At 37.3% G+C, this 15844-nt stretch overlaps 3 protein-coding genes across 11 annotated transcripts; 2 read left to right on the top strand and 1 right to left on the bottom strand.

The window, feature by feature from the left end:
• The first annotated feature begins 1 nt into the window (after window position 1).
• On the top strand, window positions 2-3772 carry LOC137713554 (uncharacterized). 2 transcript variants are annotated; one of them, XM_068452865.2, is made up of 5 exons: window positions 2-339; window positions 1197-1332; window positions 1419-2075; window positions 2605-2797; window positions 3318-3772. In XM_068452865.2, exons 1-5 carry the CDS (start codon window positions 263-265, stop codon window positions 3341-3343), a joined length of 1089 nt encoding a protein of 362 aa, XP_068308966.2. In that variant the 5' UTR covers window positions 2-262; the 3' UTR covers window positions 3344-3772. The 2 variants fall into 2 exon arrangements, with proteins under 2 accessions (XP_068308966.2, XP_088540327.1); XM_088684201.1 differs by having other exon boundaries at window positions 123-339; window positions 2611-2797.
• Window positions 3773-4073: 301 nt separating this feature from the next.
• On the bottom strand, window positions 4074-9466 carry LOC137713553 (uncharacterized protein At5g03900, chloroplastic-like). Its single transcript, XM_088684200.1, has 14 exons — window positions 8943-9466; window positions 8603-8710; window positions 8431-8534; window positions 8261-8344; window positions 8028-8115; window positions 7871-7936; window positions 6899-6988; window positions 6278-6343; window positions 5910-6052; window positions 5740-5826; window positions 5595-5658; window positions 5219-5362; window positions 4581-4743; window positions 4074-4237 (listed from the first exon to the last, which is right to left on the bottom strand). Exons 1-13 carry the CDS (start codon window positions 9336-9338, stop codon window positions 4600-4602), a joined length of 1584 nt encoding a protein of 527 aa, XP_088540326.1. The 5' UTR covers window positions 9339-9466; the 3' UTR covers window positions 4074-4237; window positions 4581-4599.
• A 629-nt stretch (window positions 9467-10095) lies between these two features.
• Window positions 10096-13019, top strand: LOC137713343 (1-(5-phosphoribosyl)-5-[(5-phosphoribosylamino)methylideneamino] imidazole-4-carboxamide isomerase HISN3, chloroplastic-like). Of its 8 annotated transcripts, none has more exons than XM_088684740.1 (8): window positions 10096-10322; window positions 10414-10478; window positions 10620-10827; window positions 10982-11114; window positions 11188-11316; window positions 11432-11533; window positions 11884-12017; window positions 12872-13019. In XM_088684740.1, the coding sequence occupies exons 1-4, from the start codon at window positions 10214-10216 to the stop codon at window positions 10993-10995; spliced, it is 396 nt and encodes a 131-aa protein (XP_088540866.1). In that variant the 5' UTR covers window positions 10096-10213; the 3' UTR covers window positions 10996-11114; window positions 11188-11316; window positions 11432-11533; window positions 11884-12017; window positions 12872-13019. The 8 variants fall into 8 exon arrangements, with proteins under 8 accessions (XP_088540866.1, XP_088540865.1, XP_088540863.1 ...); XM_088684739.1 differs by having other exon boundaries at window positions 10963-11114; XM_088684737.1 differs by lacking the exon at window positions 10982-11114.
• Window positions 13020-15844: the final 2825 nt, after the last annotated feature.

Raw genomic sequence — 15844 nt, 5'->3', positions numbered from 1 at the left:
CGGAAGCTGATTGGTGTGATCAATCATGACACTCTGGTACGGACGTACGGTCCATCCTTGCGCTCCAAAAAAGTTTCTCGTTTCGACATTTTAATGAACACCTTTCCTTTCCGTTTCCGGCATCTCTGTAACCCTAAACCCTAAAATCCCAATTTCTTATTCGACATTTGAAATTAAATTTTTTATTTTTATGTGAATAAATACTGCAACTTTCTATTTGGAGGTGAACGTAAAAAACAAAATAAATAGAAAATAAATAAAAATGGCGTCGAGCTTGCACCAATGGGAGTCGGACCCTCTGTTCTCCGCAGCCGAAGTCGTCCAAGATTCCGCTGACAGGTTCATTTTCTCCTCCCTTTTTTCCCTTCTTTTAATTTTAATATGTATTGGAATTTGGAAGTGTTCTTCTTGCTTTTGGGAGGAAAAAAAGCAAAAATCTTGACTTAATCTTTTGGGTTGGGAAGAAAGTTAAAGGTGAAAAGTAATAATTTTTGAAATGTTTGTGTTGATGAACTTGATTTCTGAGCTATGTTAGAATGTTGGCATCTGAATTAATTTTTTCGTTGAAGATTTTTGTTTGGTTTGAATAATGTTGTCTTTCACAAATTGGACTTCATATTCATCAAAACTAGTTCTTCTTGTGCTTGTCGAGCTACCCGAAAAGTTCAAGCATGCAGTATATACGTGCTTGTCTTTCCTTTCCCGATGTGGAATATGGTCCCACATGAGGGAGCGTGTTGGAAATTCAACAGCGGGACTTTAACAAAATAATTTACAACTTATAAGTACGTGGTTTTATTTCTATTTACACCGAGACCTTTTAGGATAACACCCCACTCCTGCCGGGCTAGTAAGTGGTTAAGTTGGGGACAATGCTGGTGTTGGAACATTTGGCCTGTCTCTCTGAAACTTTGACAATGTAGAACATCAACTTTCGAGAAATGACAGGAACAAATAAACTATAACCTGCGAGTCGCCAACTCTCCTGCTCATTTTTACTATCCTCAATATTTGCTTTTTGGAAAAATAAAGGAGCTTACAGATTGATAACTCACTGCTTTATAAGCATAAGGAACTTTTTTTTGTTGTGGATTGCTATTGTATTTGGTGTTCTGTGTTTTATTATGTTGAATTGCTTATGAGCTGTACATTCCCTGAAACCAATGCTGCTTTTGTTTTGGTGTTTTAAATTGTAGGATGGAATCGGTTTTCCGCTCTCTGCTGCATGAGCTCAGTCTTGTTCAAGGTGACTGTCCAGACCCAAAGTTACGTGTGTCAATAGATTATCACAAACGTGATCTTGCTACAACACTTGAAACTGCAAAGTGGCAGGTGGTAATCTTTGTACAACTCAACTCTTTTTTCTTCATTTTCTTTATTTTCGGTTTAGTTAGGTTTTAGTGATTCTCTCCTGCCAGTTGGAAGATTTTGAAAGAGCGGTCAGCTTTTCAGCTATGGCAGGAAGGTCTCAAAATCGGGAGGATGTAATTTCAAGACACAAACAGTTTATAGGAGCCATTAGGGAACAAATACTTTACGTGGAGAAGAGCTTGGAGGGTACAGCTATAGGAGATGATCCCATGAGAAATACAGAGTGGGTTAACTTGAATGAGCAAGATAGAGATGGTTTGGCGTTGTTCCTTTCTGGGGGAAATAATGCTGAGCCCACTGATTGTCAAGAAGTGGAAGACAACAGTATCTTGAGAAGATTTCTTGATCCAACCACATCTAGTGCTAAAGATTCTATAGAGGAGAACAACTTGAGGAAAGTTGGTTCGTATAACAGATTCGGTGAAGGTGGGAGTTGGGACATTGGCAATACAAGGTTGAAATCTGATTTTACAGATTCTTTTCCAGAGTCCTCTTGGAACAGATACGGAGGTGGTGAGAGTCGGGATCTTGAAGCTAACGAAGCCAAACCTGAAAGCTTCAACAGAACAAACGGATTTGGGTTCTTGAGTACGGCATGGAGTGTTTATGGGAGTAGGGTAACTGGGAGCTATACAAAGAGATTTAAAGATGGAGAAGAACAAAGTCATTCCTCATCAAGTGCTGGTGTTTCTCATGGTGCACAGGTAATTACAGTTCTTGTAGTGACGCCAAATGCTTATAATGGTTTTTCTTGCAAATAACTGTTCGTAGAGTTGGTGCAGTAAGGAAGATCTTCTACCGGTGTATGATACTTATTTGCACTGATAAAACTACTACACAAAGTGTGCAAATACTTAATTACATAAAAAAGTGTCTGGACAATTGGAAATTAGAAACTTTTATATGTTCACAACTCTTCTATTACTCTCAAATCTGTAATTCAAGCATCAAGTTTTCCTTTCTTGGAAAATTAAGTTCTTGAATTTTCCAATTCCGTTAAGTATTGCATGTTGAGTAGTTCATATTTCTTCTTTAGTAAATAGCTAATAGCTGTGACTTGAGATCAAAGAAGGATACTTGTAAGTTGTTTTAAATTTTCAGTGTTCCGAAAGGAGATTGTTGTGTGGTTATATCTGATTCCGCTCTGTGTCCTGATTCAGTTCGTCACGGTGAACTTGGTTTGGCTTTCTATGCTTCATCCTAGATGGTTATTGGTTTGCTTGTCCTTGACAGGGTCAGCATCAGGGAACGTGGTTGTATAGAAATTTCAAAGAGTTGGGTATGGGGATTCGGACAAAAGTAATGTACTTACGGACCTGGCTTGGTGTATTTAGGGCAAGATATGAAAGATCACCTTATCACATTCAAGTTCAGCGGCATTCTATTCAAGTGGTGTTGATAATACTACTTGCGCTCATTATTTTAGGTGAGGACAGATTCCTTATTATTTTTCTGCAGTGCATGTTACCTTGTTAACTACATTTAGCTGTCATTCAAACTAAATGATTACCATTTTTATTTATTGAAATAAAACTAGTAGGTTGTTAGCCCAAAGAGCAAACTAGAAAGACGATTATTATGCTATTTCTTCTATGATCACTGAAGTATCTGTTAAGGAAGTATGACATAAAACCGACTCTTCGAATATATATAGTGTTAGGATTTGGGGACACACGCTTTTGACACACATTTTGACACCCATTTTAAAATGAAGTAACTTGCTTTATCAAGAGATAAATGTAAAGCATTTATCGTATATCATTGTCGGAAGATCATAATATACAAGTAGGTTTTGACATTAACACTCGGTGATTGTTCAACTGGTAGCGATATATCGTTTTAATATGAATGAGGCTGAAACTACATAGGAAAATCAACTGGTAGCGATATATCGTTTTAATGTTGTCATCTATGCTTTTTTTTTTTGAACTCTGCTCATCACGCAGGCACACTGGTTTCCCGGCTTGCTTAAAGACATTCGAGGTTTGGTTACACTCGACAATCTGTATATGTAAAGGGTTTTCTCAAGACTTTTTAACATGGGAGGAACTGCTAGTTCGCCATCTGACCCTCTTTATCATGGTCGGATGCCAACACTCTATTCAAACTTGGAGAAATTTTGCACCGGTGGGCATCGTGTCATTGTTCCGAGTGTGAATTTCTGTCGGATGTATTGGTTTTGTGCGATTGTCGGTTTTGGTAGTAGCCAGCATGACTGTTATGTCAAGAATACATGGGCCGTTGGAGCCAGTCTAATGGTTTTCTTTCAGCAGTGTGTAAATTTGTGTTTGTGCTCTCGAGTGATTATGTTGAATTTGGTCTGAAACTGCACTCGTTGATAGAACAGCAGCGTCGATCCATCGTTTTTCAGTCACAATAACCAAAATGTGCATTTTGATTAGTGTGGAAGAGCCACTTAAATCCTTTTATCTGGAGGAAAATTGATAATTTCATGACAAAGTATGAGATTGCTATCGTGTCTCGTAAGTTTAAGCGAAAATGAAAACAAATGCCCAGCAAAAATCGTATGTTAAGATTCCACTGTGTTGCACTTGTTTCTAACAATCAGTATTTCACTAGTTCACTGAACAAAGGTAACGAGTGAGAAGCCGGTATCGCCCCTTCTTTTTGCCTCCCAGGTGACATTCACTGCAGGGGAAAGCTACCTGTGTACGATTCAACAAATTGCAGACACAAGGGGATCCTGAAAAATTATACGTGAGCCCTGTTATCCATAAATTCTTTCATATGTAGTGTTTTTGTCCACCTGAAATCTTATATTTACACTTCAAACAAATGCAAATACCACCAAGGGCACGTAAGCTTGCCAATCGACTGCTTGAAGATCACTAGTAGCTCTCGTGCCTGTAACAAAACATATAATCGGCTAATCAGCACGTGAAAGAAACACTTTGACGAGATTTACTAGCTAGCAACCCTTGCGTTCTTGAATGCTGGCCTAATAACTATTAGTTTTAGAGAACTCTGTTTCAAGTTCTCGTACAAGTAAACATCAAAACGTATTGCTAGTACTATAAGGAGTCGTGCAACTAACAAATATACCAAATGCACTCAAATTTCGGGTACTCAATGAACTTAACAAAAGTGTCAGACCCATCAAATACCAACCATACCGGCACTGGCATTTGTTTACATGAAGATATGCAAATAGTACTTTCATCCAAGGCAAGAAATGTATAAACTTACCCAAGTAATGGTAGCCTGTTCTCAATCTGACTTCTCTATTTCTCGAAATCTCTTATCCCATTCTTGGGCTTCATAGTCTTGCTCAACCAAATCCTTGTCTGTACTATATACAATTCTATCCTGCCCGATGAATGTTTTTTGGGCCATGTCCTGAGCACTGAGGAGCTGAAACATCATACAGAAAAATATAAGTAAATCTTGTTTTAATCATTGAAGGAACAAAGTTAATCTAGTTTTTGTTCTTTGTTCCTTTTTCTTTATTTCAGTTGTCTTTACATTGACAAGTACAGGATTACCTTATGACAATTCCTATACCTTACACCCTAAGACAACCTCACGTGAGCATTCAATTGAAGAATACTACGCTATTTTAGTTCGAAACTTCACATCTTACAACTGTTAATAAATGCAGCATTGTTGGACTAGTATGCTTAACTTAATTTTCAGTCCAATGGGAATGCAATCACTAAGAGAGGGAGTGAGAGAGGGCTTGATTAGCAATAGGTGATATTTCTTTTTATTGATCTGATAACTCTCCCCTACTAACTAGTGTGTGAGTGCAAATTTAAATAATTACAAAGCACACATGCAACGTTGAGACAGAAACGATTAATCAAGACAAAATTCTAAAGAAGCACACCTTTCTTCTAAGTGAGATATCTGGCAATTCAAGGGATTGAGCACACTGCTGTCTTGCTTTATTTCTTTTTTCTATGTCAGCATTTGTCTTAAGCAGGACGAACCACCGCAACAAAGGAATTGCAAAGAAAGAACCAGCATAAATCTGCAAATAATTGTGAGACAAGATAAAATCAAACCCAATAGAGCCCGAGGACTTAATCAGGTCGTTGTAAAAAATAAAAAAGCTCTCCCTTTGTATAGGAAGAGCTTCATAATAGGGATCACTCTCCACTATTCAAGAAAAGGATTGCATGTGAAGCCAACCATTTAACAGAAAAAGTACATATTCTTCATTGCAGGTGGGGAACTTTAATTTATTTGAAATAAAATCATACCTGAAGTAGTGGAAATATGCTAGAAACAAACTTAATAAAACCAACTGGTGCAATTCTAGTATCCCTTCAAATAAGAAAGTGGGGGCATCAGAGCAATATAGAGTAAAAACAATCAAAGCAAATACAAAGTTCAAGTCGGACATACTTTAAGATGGTTCCAAGAATGATAACCCCAAATAAATTAAGTCCACCAAGTCCAGCAACCATTGCTCTTTCAGAAACGGTAGTGTTACTGCAAACGGAAAACTTAATTGTTTCATTTTAATTTCCAGATGAATTCACAATATAATCAGCAACAGCAATCATATAAAGGACCTGAATTGCCATTTCTTCTCCTGGAAAAATTTGTTAACTCCTCCAACAAAATCAGCCCATCTTCTCCCCACATATTCCTTCCTTCCACTCCTCTGAGAAGACGCTGTGCGCTGTAGAGATGGAAACTGGTACAGAATATTTCCCTGCATCATAACCAATTTTTTCTATGAATGACTACTTAATATTATCTCTTTCCATCTGCGTAATGAAATCCAATATAGAGACGGAATGATTTGTGAAATTGCAATCATGTACCAGGCCAAAGGAAACAGAAGTATATTTATCCAACAGTTCCAATTCCTATATATTTATGCAGAAAGAAGAAGAAATATAAGCCATTTATTAGAAAACAAAAACGTTAAACATACCTCTTCATCTATAACAGGCTGACCCTCGTACCGTAAAAGAACAGGTAAGATGTATGTTTCATCATTCTGAAATTAACGGAAAGTAAAAAAATGTCAAGCAGCATAATAAGGAATAAAAAGAAAAATGCTGAATATGGTAAAAGAAACTGAAAACTTTCAAGGCCTTGAAGAATTTAACTGATTGATGTGCTCAATAAAGAGCCAATCCGCACAATAAACAATAACTGAACTCAACGGTTGTTTGGAGCTTTTTCTTTTATAAAGAAATAAACAAAAGATCACGATTATCTACACTACTGAGTATGAAGTTTGGAAACACTGTGTAAAAGAATAATTGCAGTTCAAACCTCTTATGAGGAATTATGCAAATGTGATTGGATTTTACAAATGAATCTTCAAATGAAAGGTCAAACCATAGAGCATCATGAAATGACGACGCATGCTGTATTCTAATGTGTTCAATTAACTAACCAATGGATGCAAGTGCCTACTATTAACCATCAAACAATAATCCAATCTCAGCTGGAACTAGTAAAAATTCTCCAAATACAAAAGAAAACTCCATTACATCAAGAGTTGGGAATTACAAACGAGCATGACAACCAAAAACAAAATATTTACCAGAGTTTCCCCTGAAGATTGTATATCAAGATATGGAGAAAGCTCTTCAGCTGCAACAACACCACCTTTAGAGGATATGTATTGTCCGATCTGTATTTAAATTTCAAGGGATAATTTTGTCATTACACGTATATATATCTATCATGATTTTTTATGACAATCAAAATAACAGTTCCAAGATAACAAGTAGCAAGAGATTATCAAACTTTAGGAATAAGACGTAGAGTCACACAACCAATGATTCTACAATAAAAAAGCTTGAGGACTTTACCATAGGTGGACAACAGTTTTTGAGAGAGGATCCCCAACTACCTTCAGTATTTGTGAAAATCTTATATTTTCCAATATCACATCATCTAGTTTATATTGAGCTTTGGGGATGTAACAAAAGTTTCAAAATAATCATGACAATTCCCAAGCACAAGACCAGTGCAGTTCTTATGTTTTGATCTAGTCTAAAAGCTATCCACCAATTACACAATCCCCAATTCTACAACTTCCACCTTTACACCAAATAATGTCATAAATGAATTCAGCGCATTACTTTAACCTAACAATTCCCTTTATTCTTCCCTAGTTTTGGATTTTACATATACACATGAATGAGGTCACACACACACACACACACATATATATATATGACCTCAACAAAAGTAGTAAACTCCTGTATATTCTTTCAAAATATTAAATCAAGGATTCGCATAAGAACCTATGACAAAATACTATATCCTATTTCAAAAGTCACGCCTAAAAGGTCTATGCAAGATTTTAAGAGGTCGTACTATGTACGTGTAGCTTGATTGAGAGAGAGAGAGAGAGAGAGAGAGAGAGAGATTTATAAATACCCCTATATTCTAGTTTACCCTCACAAGAAATAAATCTAATTGCATATAAAAGCATACAAACACAACCAATGAAATGAAACAAATTGTTGAAAGCAACGAACCACTGAACTCAGTGCTCAATTATTACCAACTTCCATCTCTCTTCTTCGATTCCTTGGTTTGGATCACCATCGCCAAATACAAATGAGAAAATCTAAAAGACAACATCATAAAGTCAATACTTTCTTCAAATACAAACCTAGCAATGAGACAATAGAAAAAGAATGATTAATTCCATCACATACAGATTCAACGAAATTCATCTTGTTATCATCTGTTTGTACTCGTTCTGTTTGTACTCGCCGCCTCCTAGAGTAATATGGATCCCAGAACCTTCATGAAATAAAAGGTAAACAAGGTGTGAGCAAAAGTCTCTTACAAGTTCCAACAACTGATATAATTAAACCCGAAACCGTTCCACAGAATTATGAAAAACATTATGAAAAAGTGTACTTAACAAGTAAGAAGAAGGTATTACCAAAAGAGGTCAAATGGATTCATGTAAAAAGAGAACCCTGAATCATACGACCTTCCTCCACGTCTTCCACGATTGTCATCTTCACTGTAACCAAAACACTAGTGTCAACAATCTGCCCAGAATAGAAATTATTTAACAATAGAGATAATAACAATACCATGAAAACTTACCTTCTACCAGAAGACAGAGCAACAACAATTGCAGTATAAACAAGAACAATGGAAGCAACTAGGGCAGTTCCAAATGAAACCCTCGCTACGTACTCAACCCCAGCCTGTCAAAATGCATTATGTTAGTTCCAACTGCCAAACATTATAACCAAAAATTCCACAAAGTTACTACCTTTGCCTTCTCAAGCACAGGCTCAATTCTCATTCTAAGCGATTTTCCCAAAAGCTTCGCCCGATAATCCTTGGGGAAAACATAGAGCACATCACCTTCATCCGAAACCTGTTGGGACCATCTTGAAAACAACAATTGGACTCACCACAAACACAATCTGTGAAAATAACTAAACAAACCTATAAACCCCATACATTTTCTTCACAAACATTTTCGAAAACAACTCCAAGTTCACAAATTTTTTAAATTAACTAAACAAACCTACAAAACCCCATCATTTTCTTAGAAAACATTTTGGGAAACAACTAACAAGTTCAGAACTTTCCGAAATTAAAAGTACCTCCAAGAATCCTTCAGTGTCAGCAGCGAGAGCTTGCAGAGCATTCTGAGCTTCGTTAAGCTTGAGCCCAGCCCGGCCAGCCACGTCACCAATCGTCACTCTCCCTCCACAAGCGTCCACAGCTTCCATCGCTCGCTTCCTCACATCGGAAGGCAACTTATCGCTCTCCACAGAGCCACCGGGCCTGATTGCAGCGGCCGCGGCGTCGAGACCCGACTTCACCGCCGACACAGAAACTCTAGATTCCCGAAACTTGGCGCCAAATCCCGGGAAAATGAGCGTCGGGTGGAGACGGAAGTTTCTGGGATGGTTGGGGAGCAGTGAGGATTTGAAGATGCGACGGCGAGGACAGTGGTGCTTCGGCGGAAGGGTGAAGCAGGTGGCTATCGACGCCATTGACGGATTGAATTTTCGTTCGGGAGTTGGGTGGGTTTTGCTAAGTTGCTGTGGCCATGGAATTCTTGGCGAGTGGCTCAGATTTGGAGAGCTTCGAAATGGACTTGAGATGAACGATGTGAAGATGGTGAAATTACGGTCATGTCCTAGTCGGAAGATGTGAAGGGATAATAGTTCATTTGTGAATTTTTCTCTCTCCAAATATCAAATATTGTTAAAAATATTTAAGAAAATAAATAATTTTTTTAAGATGGAAGAGTCCTTCAACTTTAGCACCATTAGATAAATGGTCGTTTAAATAAAAATTTATGACTATTAATTATGTAAATCATTAAAATGTGCATTTATGATCTTTCTTGTCAAAATGAATTATGTTAAAAGAACAATTACAATAATTGAGTTAAAATTAGGAGACCATGGTAGAATTAAGTTAAAGTTGAGTGATTATTTCTTCAATTGTGTTAAAGTTAAAGTATTGTTGCTACACATTTTTTTTATTTAACCATATTTGCTTTTTGATTCAGCCTTACGTACATGGCACGTGACTCGTTTTGATAAAACTTCTAGCGGAGTTAATGAAATTGACCATAACTGTAAGTTTTGATAAGTTAAAGGATCAACGACAACAAATTTTTAGATAAAAACTTATTACTTTAATTGTGTTAAAGTTAAGAAACCATTAATTTTTTTTTTTAGGAAAATATCCATTTGAAAAAGAAACCCCAAACCTTGGGGCGAAACAGTAATTTGGCATAAACACCCGTCGAACCGTATTCACTCGGCAGCCTACTCCTCTGTTGTTCTTCAACCTGGACTGAGAAATGCAAAAAAATCCGAACTTTGGCGCAGAAGCAGAATGAAAGTTGGGACCTTCAATGCCGCTTTCTCTTCGGATGTCAGTACACTTCACAGACCTCCGAGCTCTTCAATTTTCGGCGCAGCAAACCGTAAAAGTTTCACTGCCAGACCCTTCCATGGCGTCCAGTAAGTAAACTTCTGCTTCCGTTTCTTTTCCTACTTTGGTGTTTACCCTTTTCATCCAGTTCAACGCGCATTTTCCCATTTTCTGGGGCAGGTTTCACCCGGCGGCTTTCGATCCGCTGCGCCGTTCGCTTCCGGCGTAGCATTGACATACACAAGGTACTGCAACTTCAGTTTATCAAAATTCATGTTTTCGAATCAACTGGGGTTTTCTGTGAATCAGTTATATGCGTTTTTGTGACGAGCTTAATTATTTTTCTTTTGGGATTTCTGTGATTGTTATGTTGATTTTTACTTCAGGGGAAAGTGATTCAAATTGTTGGGTCTACCCTTTCGGATTTGAAGGATGATGGGTCGGTTCTTGTTACCAATTTTGTGTCTGATAAGTCTGCAGCGGAGTATGCAAAGATGTATAAAGAAGATGGGCTTACAGGTGGTCATGTTATCATGCTTGGAGCTGACCCTTTGAGTAGAGTTGCAGCCATTGAAGCTTTGCATGCCTATCCTGGTGGGTCTATTGCCTTCCTTCCTGTTCTTGTAGATTCTGATGCTGTTAATTAATTTTCGGATCAAATGATTTAAATTGTCTTCTAGTTTATTCTGTTCATGTTCGAAAAGTGATTCTTATTGGATTTTCTCTCAGTTGCGAACTTTTGATATAGAGTTCAAGAAGTAAATATGGCTGATGATATGAGGGTGAATTAGATTAAAAGACTGTTACCCAGCATCAGATACTTTAGCACTTTTGCAAAAACATCCGTGTCTGATAATATTGCAGATACTGACTTTTTTCAAGTAAGTTGAGTGCCTTGGGAGTATGCTGTTTCACTTTTAATCTAGATCGTTGATGATATGTTTGAACTTACAGATTTTCCTTTGCTGAACTTGCTGTGAGGACTGGTATAATCTAGGTGGTTCGCAAGTAGGAGGTGGGATCAATTCAGAAAATTTTTTGAATTACATAGAAGAAGGGGCTAGCCATATCATTGTCACTTCCGTAAGTTGCTACCCTTTCGTCACCCTTTTACATCTATATGTTAATTAAGAGGACTGATTTGGATCAAATTGTTTCACGAAATCATTTCTTTACATTTGGCATGGTTTCTTTGCAGTATGTATTTAACAATGCACAAATGGACCTTGAAAGGCTTAAAGATCTTGTTCTTGTTGTTTGAAAAGAGAGGCTTGTTTTAGACCTTAGCTGCAGAAAGAGGGTATGAGGCCAAGCAAGAATCAAACCTCCTTTGTCATTATCTATTTGTTTATTTTCTTTTCAGGGCTAAGCTGAGTTATTTATTTACTTAACTCTTAAGCAGTTTTTATGTGTATTCGATTCGTTGTAATCTGAGTTTAGTGAAAACTTAGATCATATTGGTGGTGTTTGACTAGAGTGACAGTTTTCAGAGAATTGTAAATCTTCAGAATCAACACTAAACTATGGAATTGTTAAGAAAGAGTTTTTCTTGTTTGTAATTTTCTCCTTCAGCATTTTCAACTGCCTCTTTTGTACACTTTCACATGTTGGTCTTAATGTGCATATATGAATTTTTTTTAATGTGTGCAGGATGGTAAATATGCAATCGTCACAGATAGATGGCAGAAGTTTAGTGATGTGAATCTTGATGAGGAAATATTGAACTTTCTTGCCAACTATGCAGACGAATTTCTGGTACATGGTGTTGATGTTGAAGGGAAAAAGTAAGTTATATATGTTACCATTTTATTTCATTACCAAAAATAATTTTATAATTTTAACGCCTTAAAAGAGATTTTGACTATAATTATTTATTTAATTTTTTTTTGGAACAAACGATATTATGATTATTATCTATACTAAGGGGGAGGGAGTAGGCTAATCCTCACAATGGCTAGCAATAATGTGGTGCAAATTCGCCTTTGACTATAATTATTAGTTAAAGGAAAATGATTTTTCATAATAAAATTAAATTTTTTCTCCTTGCCTGAGAAATTTATTCAGGGCTTTTGCTCTTTGTGCTCATCCTTATGAGAACTGAGAAATATAATTTTTAGAGAAAGGTCCATGAATTCCATGCATTGTGTTATAGATAGATGCTTTTCTTTTCCTTTCTCTTTCCTAGATCCTTGTTCCCATTGACGTTTTTTCTGATATCAAGAATTTCCTTCTGTTTGCAGATAAAACTATGATTGCTTTTGTGTTAATTCACTAATCAAGTAAAGAATGGATTAAGTTACAATAATGTTATTTTTCTTTCATTTCTGAAGGGTCGAGTTTAAAGAAGATCATTTTTGAGTTGAGCTTCTGCTATAATTTCATTTGATGTTTAGTGCTGGCCCTAAATTCTTGGAATTGCTATACTGAAAATATATTTGCCGATTCCAGATGGTCTACTACTCGTATGTTTAGTTGATTACTAAACAATAATTGTTGAAAGCTTGCAAAGTTGCAATTGCGTATCGGCATGAGTACCATCCCCCCACCCCCAACCTGACATCCAATATTTGAAAAAGACAAATGTACTCTGTTTATCCGTTGAGTTATAACTGGATGATCTCATTTCTATTTATTGCAGGCTGGGAATTGATGAGGAGCTTGTGGCGTTGCTTGGAAAGTATTCACCCGTTGGCAACCTATTAATAGAATAATGGCACATTTATGTCTTTTGCTAACTGTTAATCTTCATGAATTGAACTATATATCTTTCTATAATCTTTCTATAGTATGCAAGAACTAGAGAGAGAGAGAGAGAGAGAGAGAGAGAGAGAGAGAGAGAGAGAGAGAGAGAGAGAGAGAGAGAGAGAGAGAGAGGAGAAGAAGAGGAGATATTATTTCTGTAAAGTATATTTCTTTCATACTAAGTAATCCAACAATCTTGTCTTATATAGGCAGTTACAAAACTAGTTACTAATGAACCAATACACCAAGATTGTGACAAGTGTCACAATCATGGACCATTGACTATATATTCTAACATCCCCCCGCAAGGTCATGCTTTGATGAACTAAGCATGAGATTGATACAATGAGTTCTAAACAGAGGACCACTTAAACCTTTGGTCAATATATCAGCAAACTGTTCTTGGGATGAAACAAACTGCACTGTCAATTGTTTCTTGGCCACCCGTTCGCGAACAAAATGGACATCGATTTCAATATGCTTAGTCTTCTGGTGTTGCACAGGATTAAATGACAGGGCAATAGCTGACAAGTTATCACAGAAAAGAACTGGAGGTATTGTCACAGGAATATTCAGAAAGACAAGCAGTTGCTTAATCCAATCCAATTCTGCAGAAGTGGAAGAAAGAGCTCTATATTTTGCTTCAGTAGATGATCTAGACATAGTTTGTTGTTTCTTTGAAGACCAAGATATGGGATTGGATCCTAAAAACACAACCAACCCTGTAGTGGACCGTCTGTCATTGGGATCTCCTGCCCAATCTGCATCACTAAAGGCCTTGAGGTGAAGATCTCCGCGAGCATAGGTCACACCCACATTCATAGTACCTTTTAAGTACCGGAGAATTCGTTTTACAGCAGTATAATGAGCGACCATAGGTTGCTGCATAAACTGGCATACCTAATGCACTGAAAATGCAATGTCAGGCCTAGTGAAAGTAAGATACTGTAAAGCTCCCACAATGCTCCTATAAGCACCAGGATTAGGATAAGGATCACCATCATCTTTAAGAAGTCGACTATATGGAATGCATGGTGTATCACAGGCCTTGGCGTCAAGCATTTCAGTCTTCACTAACAAATCATGAATGTATTTAGTTTGGGACATAAACAATCCGCTGGGAGTCTTGTAAATTTGAATGCCTAAGAAAAAATGTAAAAGCCCCAGATATTTGATATCAAACTCAGTAGTAAGAGCACTGATAACCTGTGGAATTGAAGTTGTAGCACTCCCAGTGATGATTATATCATCCACATAAAGCAATAGTATCACAACTGTATTTTCAACATATTTGACAAACAGTGAAGAATCTGCATATGTATTGACAAATCCCAGCTGAGGCAAGAACTTTGTAAATCGATCATTCCAGGCTCTAGGAGCTTGCTTCAAGCCATAGAGTGATTTATGAAGTTTGCACAATAAATGAGACTGAATTGGATCCTGAAAACTAGGTGGTTGTGCCATATAAACTTCTTCTTCCAAAACTCCATGCAAGAATGCATTTTTAACATCCTATTGTCTAAGACCCCACTGTAGACATCGAAATTTCGGTGAAATAAATGTTGACCAATAATTAAAATTTCAACGCTCACGTGTCACATAAATTTTACGTGTAGCGTATGACTCAACGAAAAATCGAAATAAATTGGAAAGGTCATCAAATAGGACACGTGTCAATACCTGGCAGAAATGATTTATTTCATCTGATTATTTAAATCCAAAAATCAAGTTTTGGAATTCTATAAATAGGAAGCCAAGGCATTCATTTTGAGGAGAAGAAAGAAAGAAGGGAATTTACATCACACCAAAACCTTGAAGCCTTGAAACTCTAAAGCTCTCAAGAAAATCCCGAATGATCAAGAAAACACTCTTCGTTCTTCGTCAAATCCTCCTTCAAGGTCAAGCCCCAACGGCCCTTGAAGAACTTCCACCGACTCAAGATCAAGCTCCGACGACCCCTTGAAGAAAGTGTTCATCATTCATCATCCAATCGTTCTTCAAGATCAAGCCCAAAAGCCCTTGAAGATCCGCTCATCCATCAACCTTCAAGATTAGGCCCAAAAGCCCCCTTGAAGAAATCCGCACAACTATTCTTCAAGATTAAGCCCAACGCCCCTTGAAGATCCATTCATCAACTGTTCATCCCTAGATCAAGCCCCGACGGCCCTTTGGATCAACAGCTCATCCACAAACCTACACCCTACGAAGATAGAATCAGAGGATCAAATTACAAAGAGATTGTAACCCCAAAATCATTAATATACAAAATATATTTTGTACATGGTATTCTTGTTTCTTGTTTCAGGAATTTTTCGTGTTTACACCCACCCAAAATGTGCAGCAAGAGCAAGGACTAACCTCACAGTAGTAGGCTTAACCACAGGACTAAAAGTCTCACCATAATCCAAACCCGGTTCTTGACTAAACCCTTTAGCTACCAAACGAGCTTTATGTCGAGCAATAGATCCATCAGAGTGTCTTTTGATTTTGAAGATCCACTTGCAGTCAACAAGATTTTTAGTAGATGGCAAAGAAACCAGAGTCCAAGTACCCTGAGCTTGGAGAGCATCCAGTTCTTCTTGCATAGCTTTGAACCATATAGGATTTTTAAGAGCTGACTTATAAGAGCTGGGTTCAATTAGAGACAAATCAATCCCCTCACAGGTTTGAGCAGATGCAAGGAAAGCCTTCTTCTTACAAATACCACTTTTGCTTCGAGTTTGCATTGGATGCAAATTGATTGGAGGAATATCCACAACAGCTTGCAGAGAATCAGGATGAAACTTAGTGTTCTCAGTACTTAGTAGAGGATTTGGATCAGGTACCACATGGAGCTGAGAAGAGGATGCATGTGCACTAGTAATGGACT

This window comes from Pyrus communis, chromosome 14 (genome assembly GCF_041283825.1).
Source record: "Pyrus communis isolate YQ-2024b chromosome 14, ASM4128382v1, whole genome shotgun sequence".
In the NCBI taxonomy this organism is placed as follows: domain Eukaryota; kingdom Viridiplantae; phylum Streptophyta; class Magnoliopsida; order Rosales; family Rosaceae; genus Pyrus; species Pyrus communis.
The sequence above is the reverse complement of the archived record's forward strand: the minus strand, read 5'-3'. Positions and strand labels throughout refer to the sequence as shown.

Bases quoted from the DNA above. Each gene is read 5' to 3' on its own strand.
- LOC137713554 (XM_068452865.2), top strand. From the start codon at position 263: ATGGCGTCGAGCTTGCACCAATGGGAGTCGGACCCTCTGTTCTCCGCA. The intron at 340-1,196 runs GTTCATTTTCTC...TTTAAATTGTAG, and splicing joins GTCCAAGATTCCGCTGACAG to GATGGAATCGGTTTTCCGCT. The intron at 1,333-1,418 runs GTGGTAATCTTT...CTCTCCTGCCAG, and splicing joins TTGAAACTGCAAAGTGGCAG to TTGGAAGATTTTGAAAGAGC.
- LOC137713553 (XM_088684200.1), bottom strand. From the start codon at position 9,338: ATGGCGTCGATAGCCACCTGCTTCACCCTTCCGCCGAAGCACCACTGT. The intron at 7,937-8,027 runs GTATGTGATGGA...GTTGTCTTTTAG, and splicing joins AGATGAATTTCGTTGAATCT to ATTTTCTCATTTGTATTTGG. The intron at 6,989-7,870 runs GTAATAATTGAG...ATTTAAATACAG, and splicing joins AAGAAGAGAGATGGAAGTTG to ATCGGACAATACATATCCTC.
- LOC137713343 (XM_088684736.1), top strand. From the start codon at position 10,214: ATGCCGCTTTCTCTTCGGATGTCAGTACACTTCACAGACCTCCGAGCT. The intron at 10,323-10,413 runs GTAAGTAAACTT...TTTCTGGGGCAG, and splicing joins AGACCCTTCCATGGCGTCCA to GTTTCACCCGGCGGCTTTCG. The intron at 10,479-10,619 runs GTACTGCAACTT...TTTTTACTTCAG, and splicing joins GTAGCATTGACATACACAAG to GGGAAAGTGATTCAAATTGT.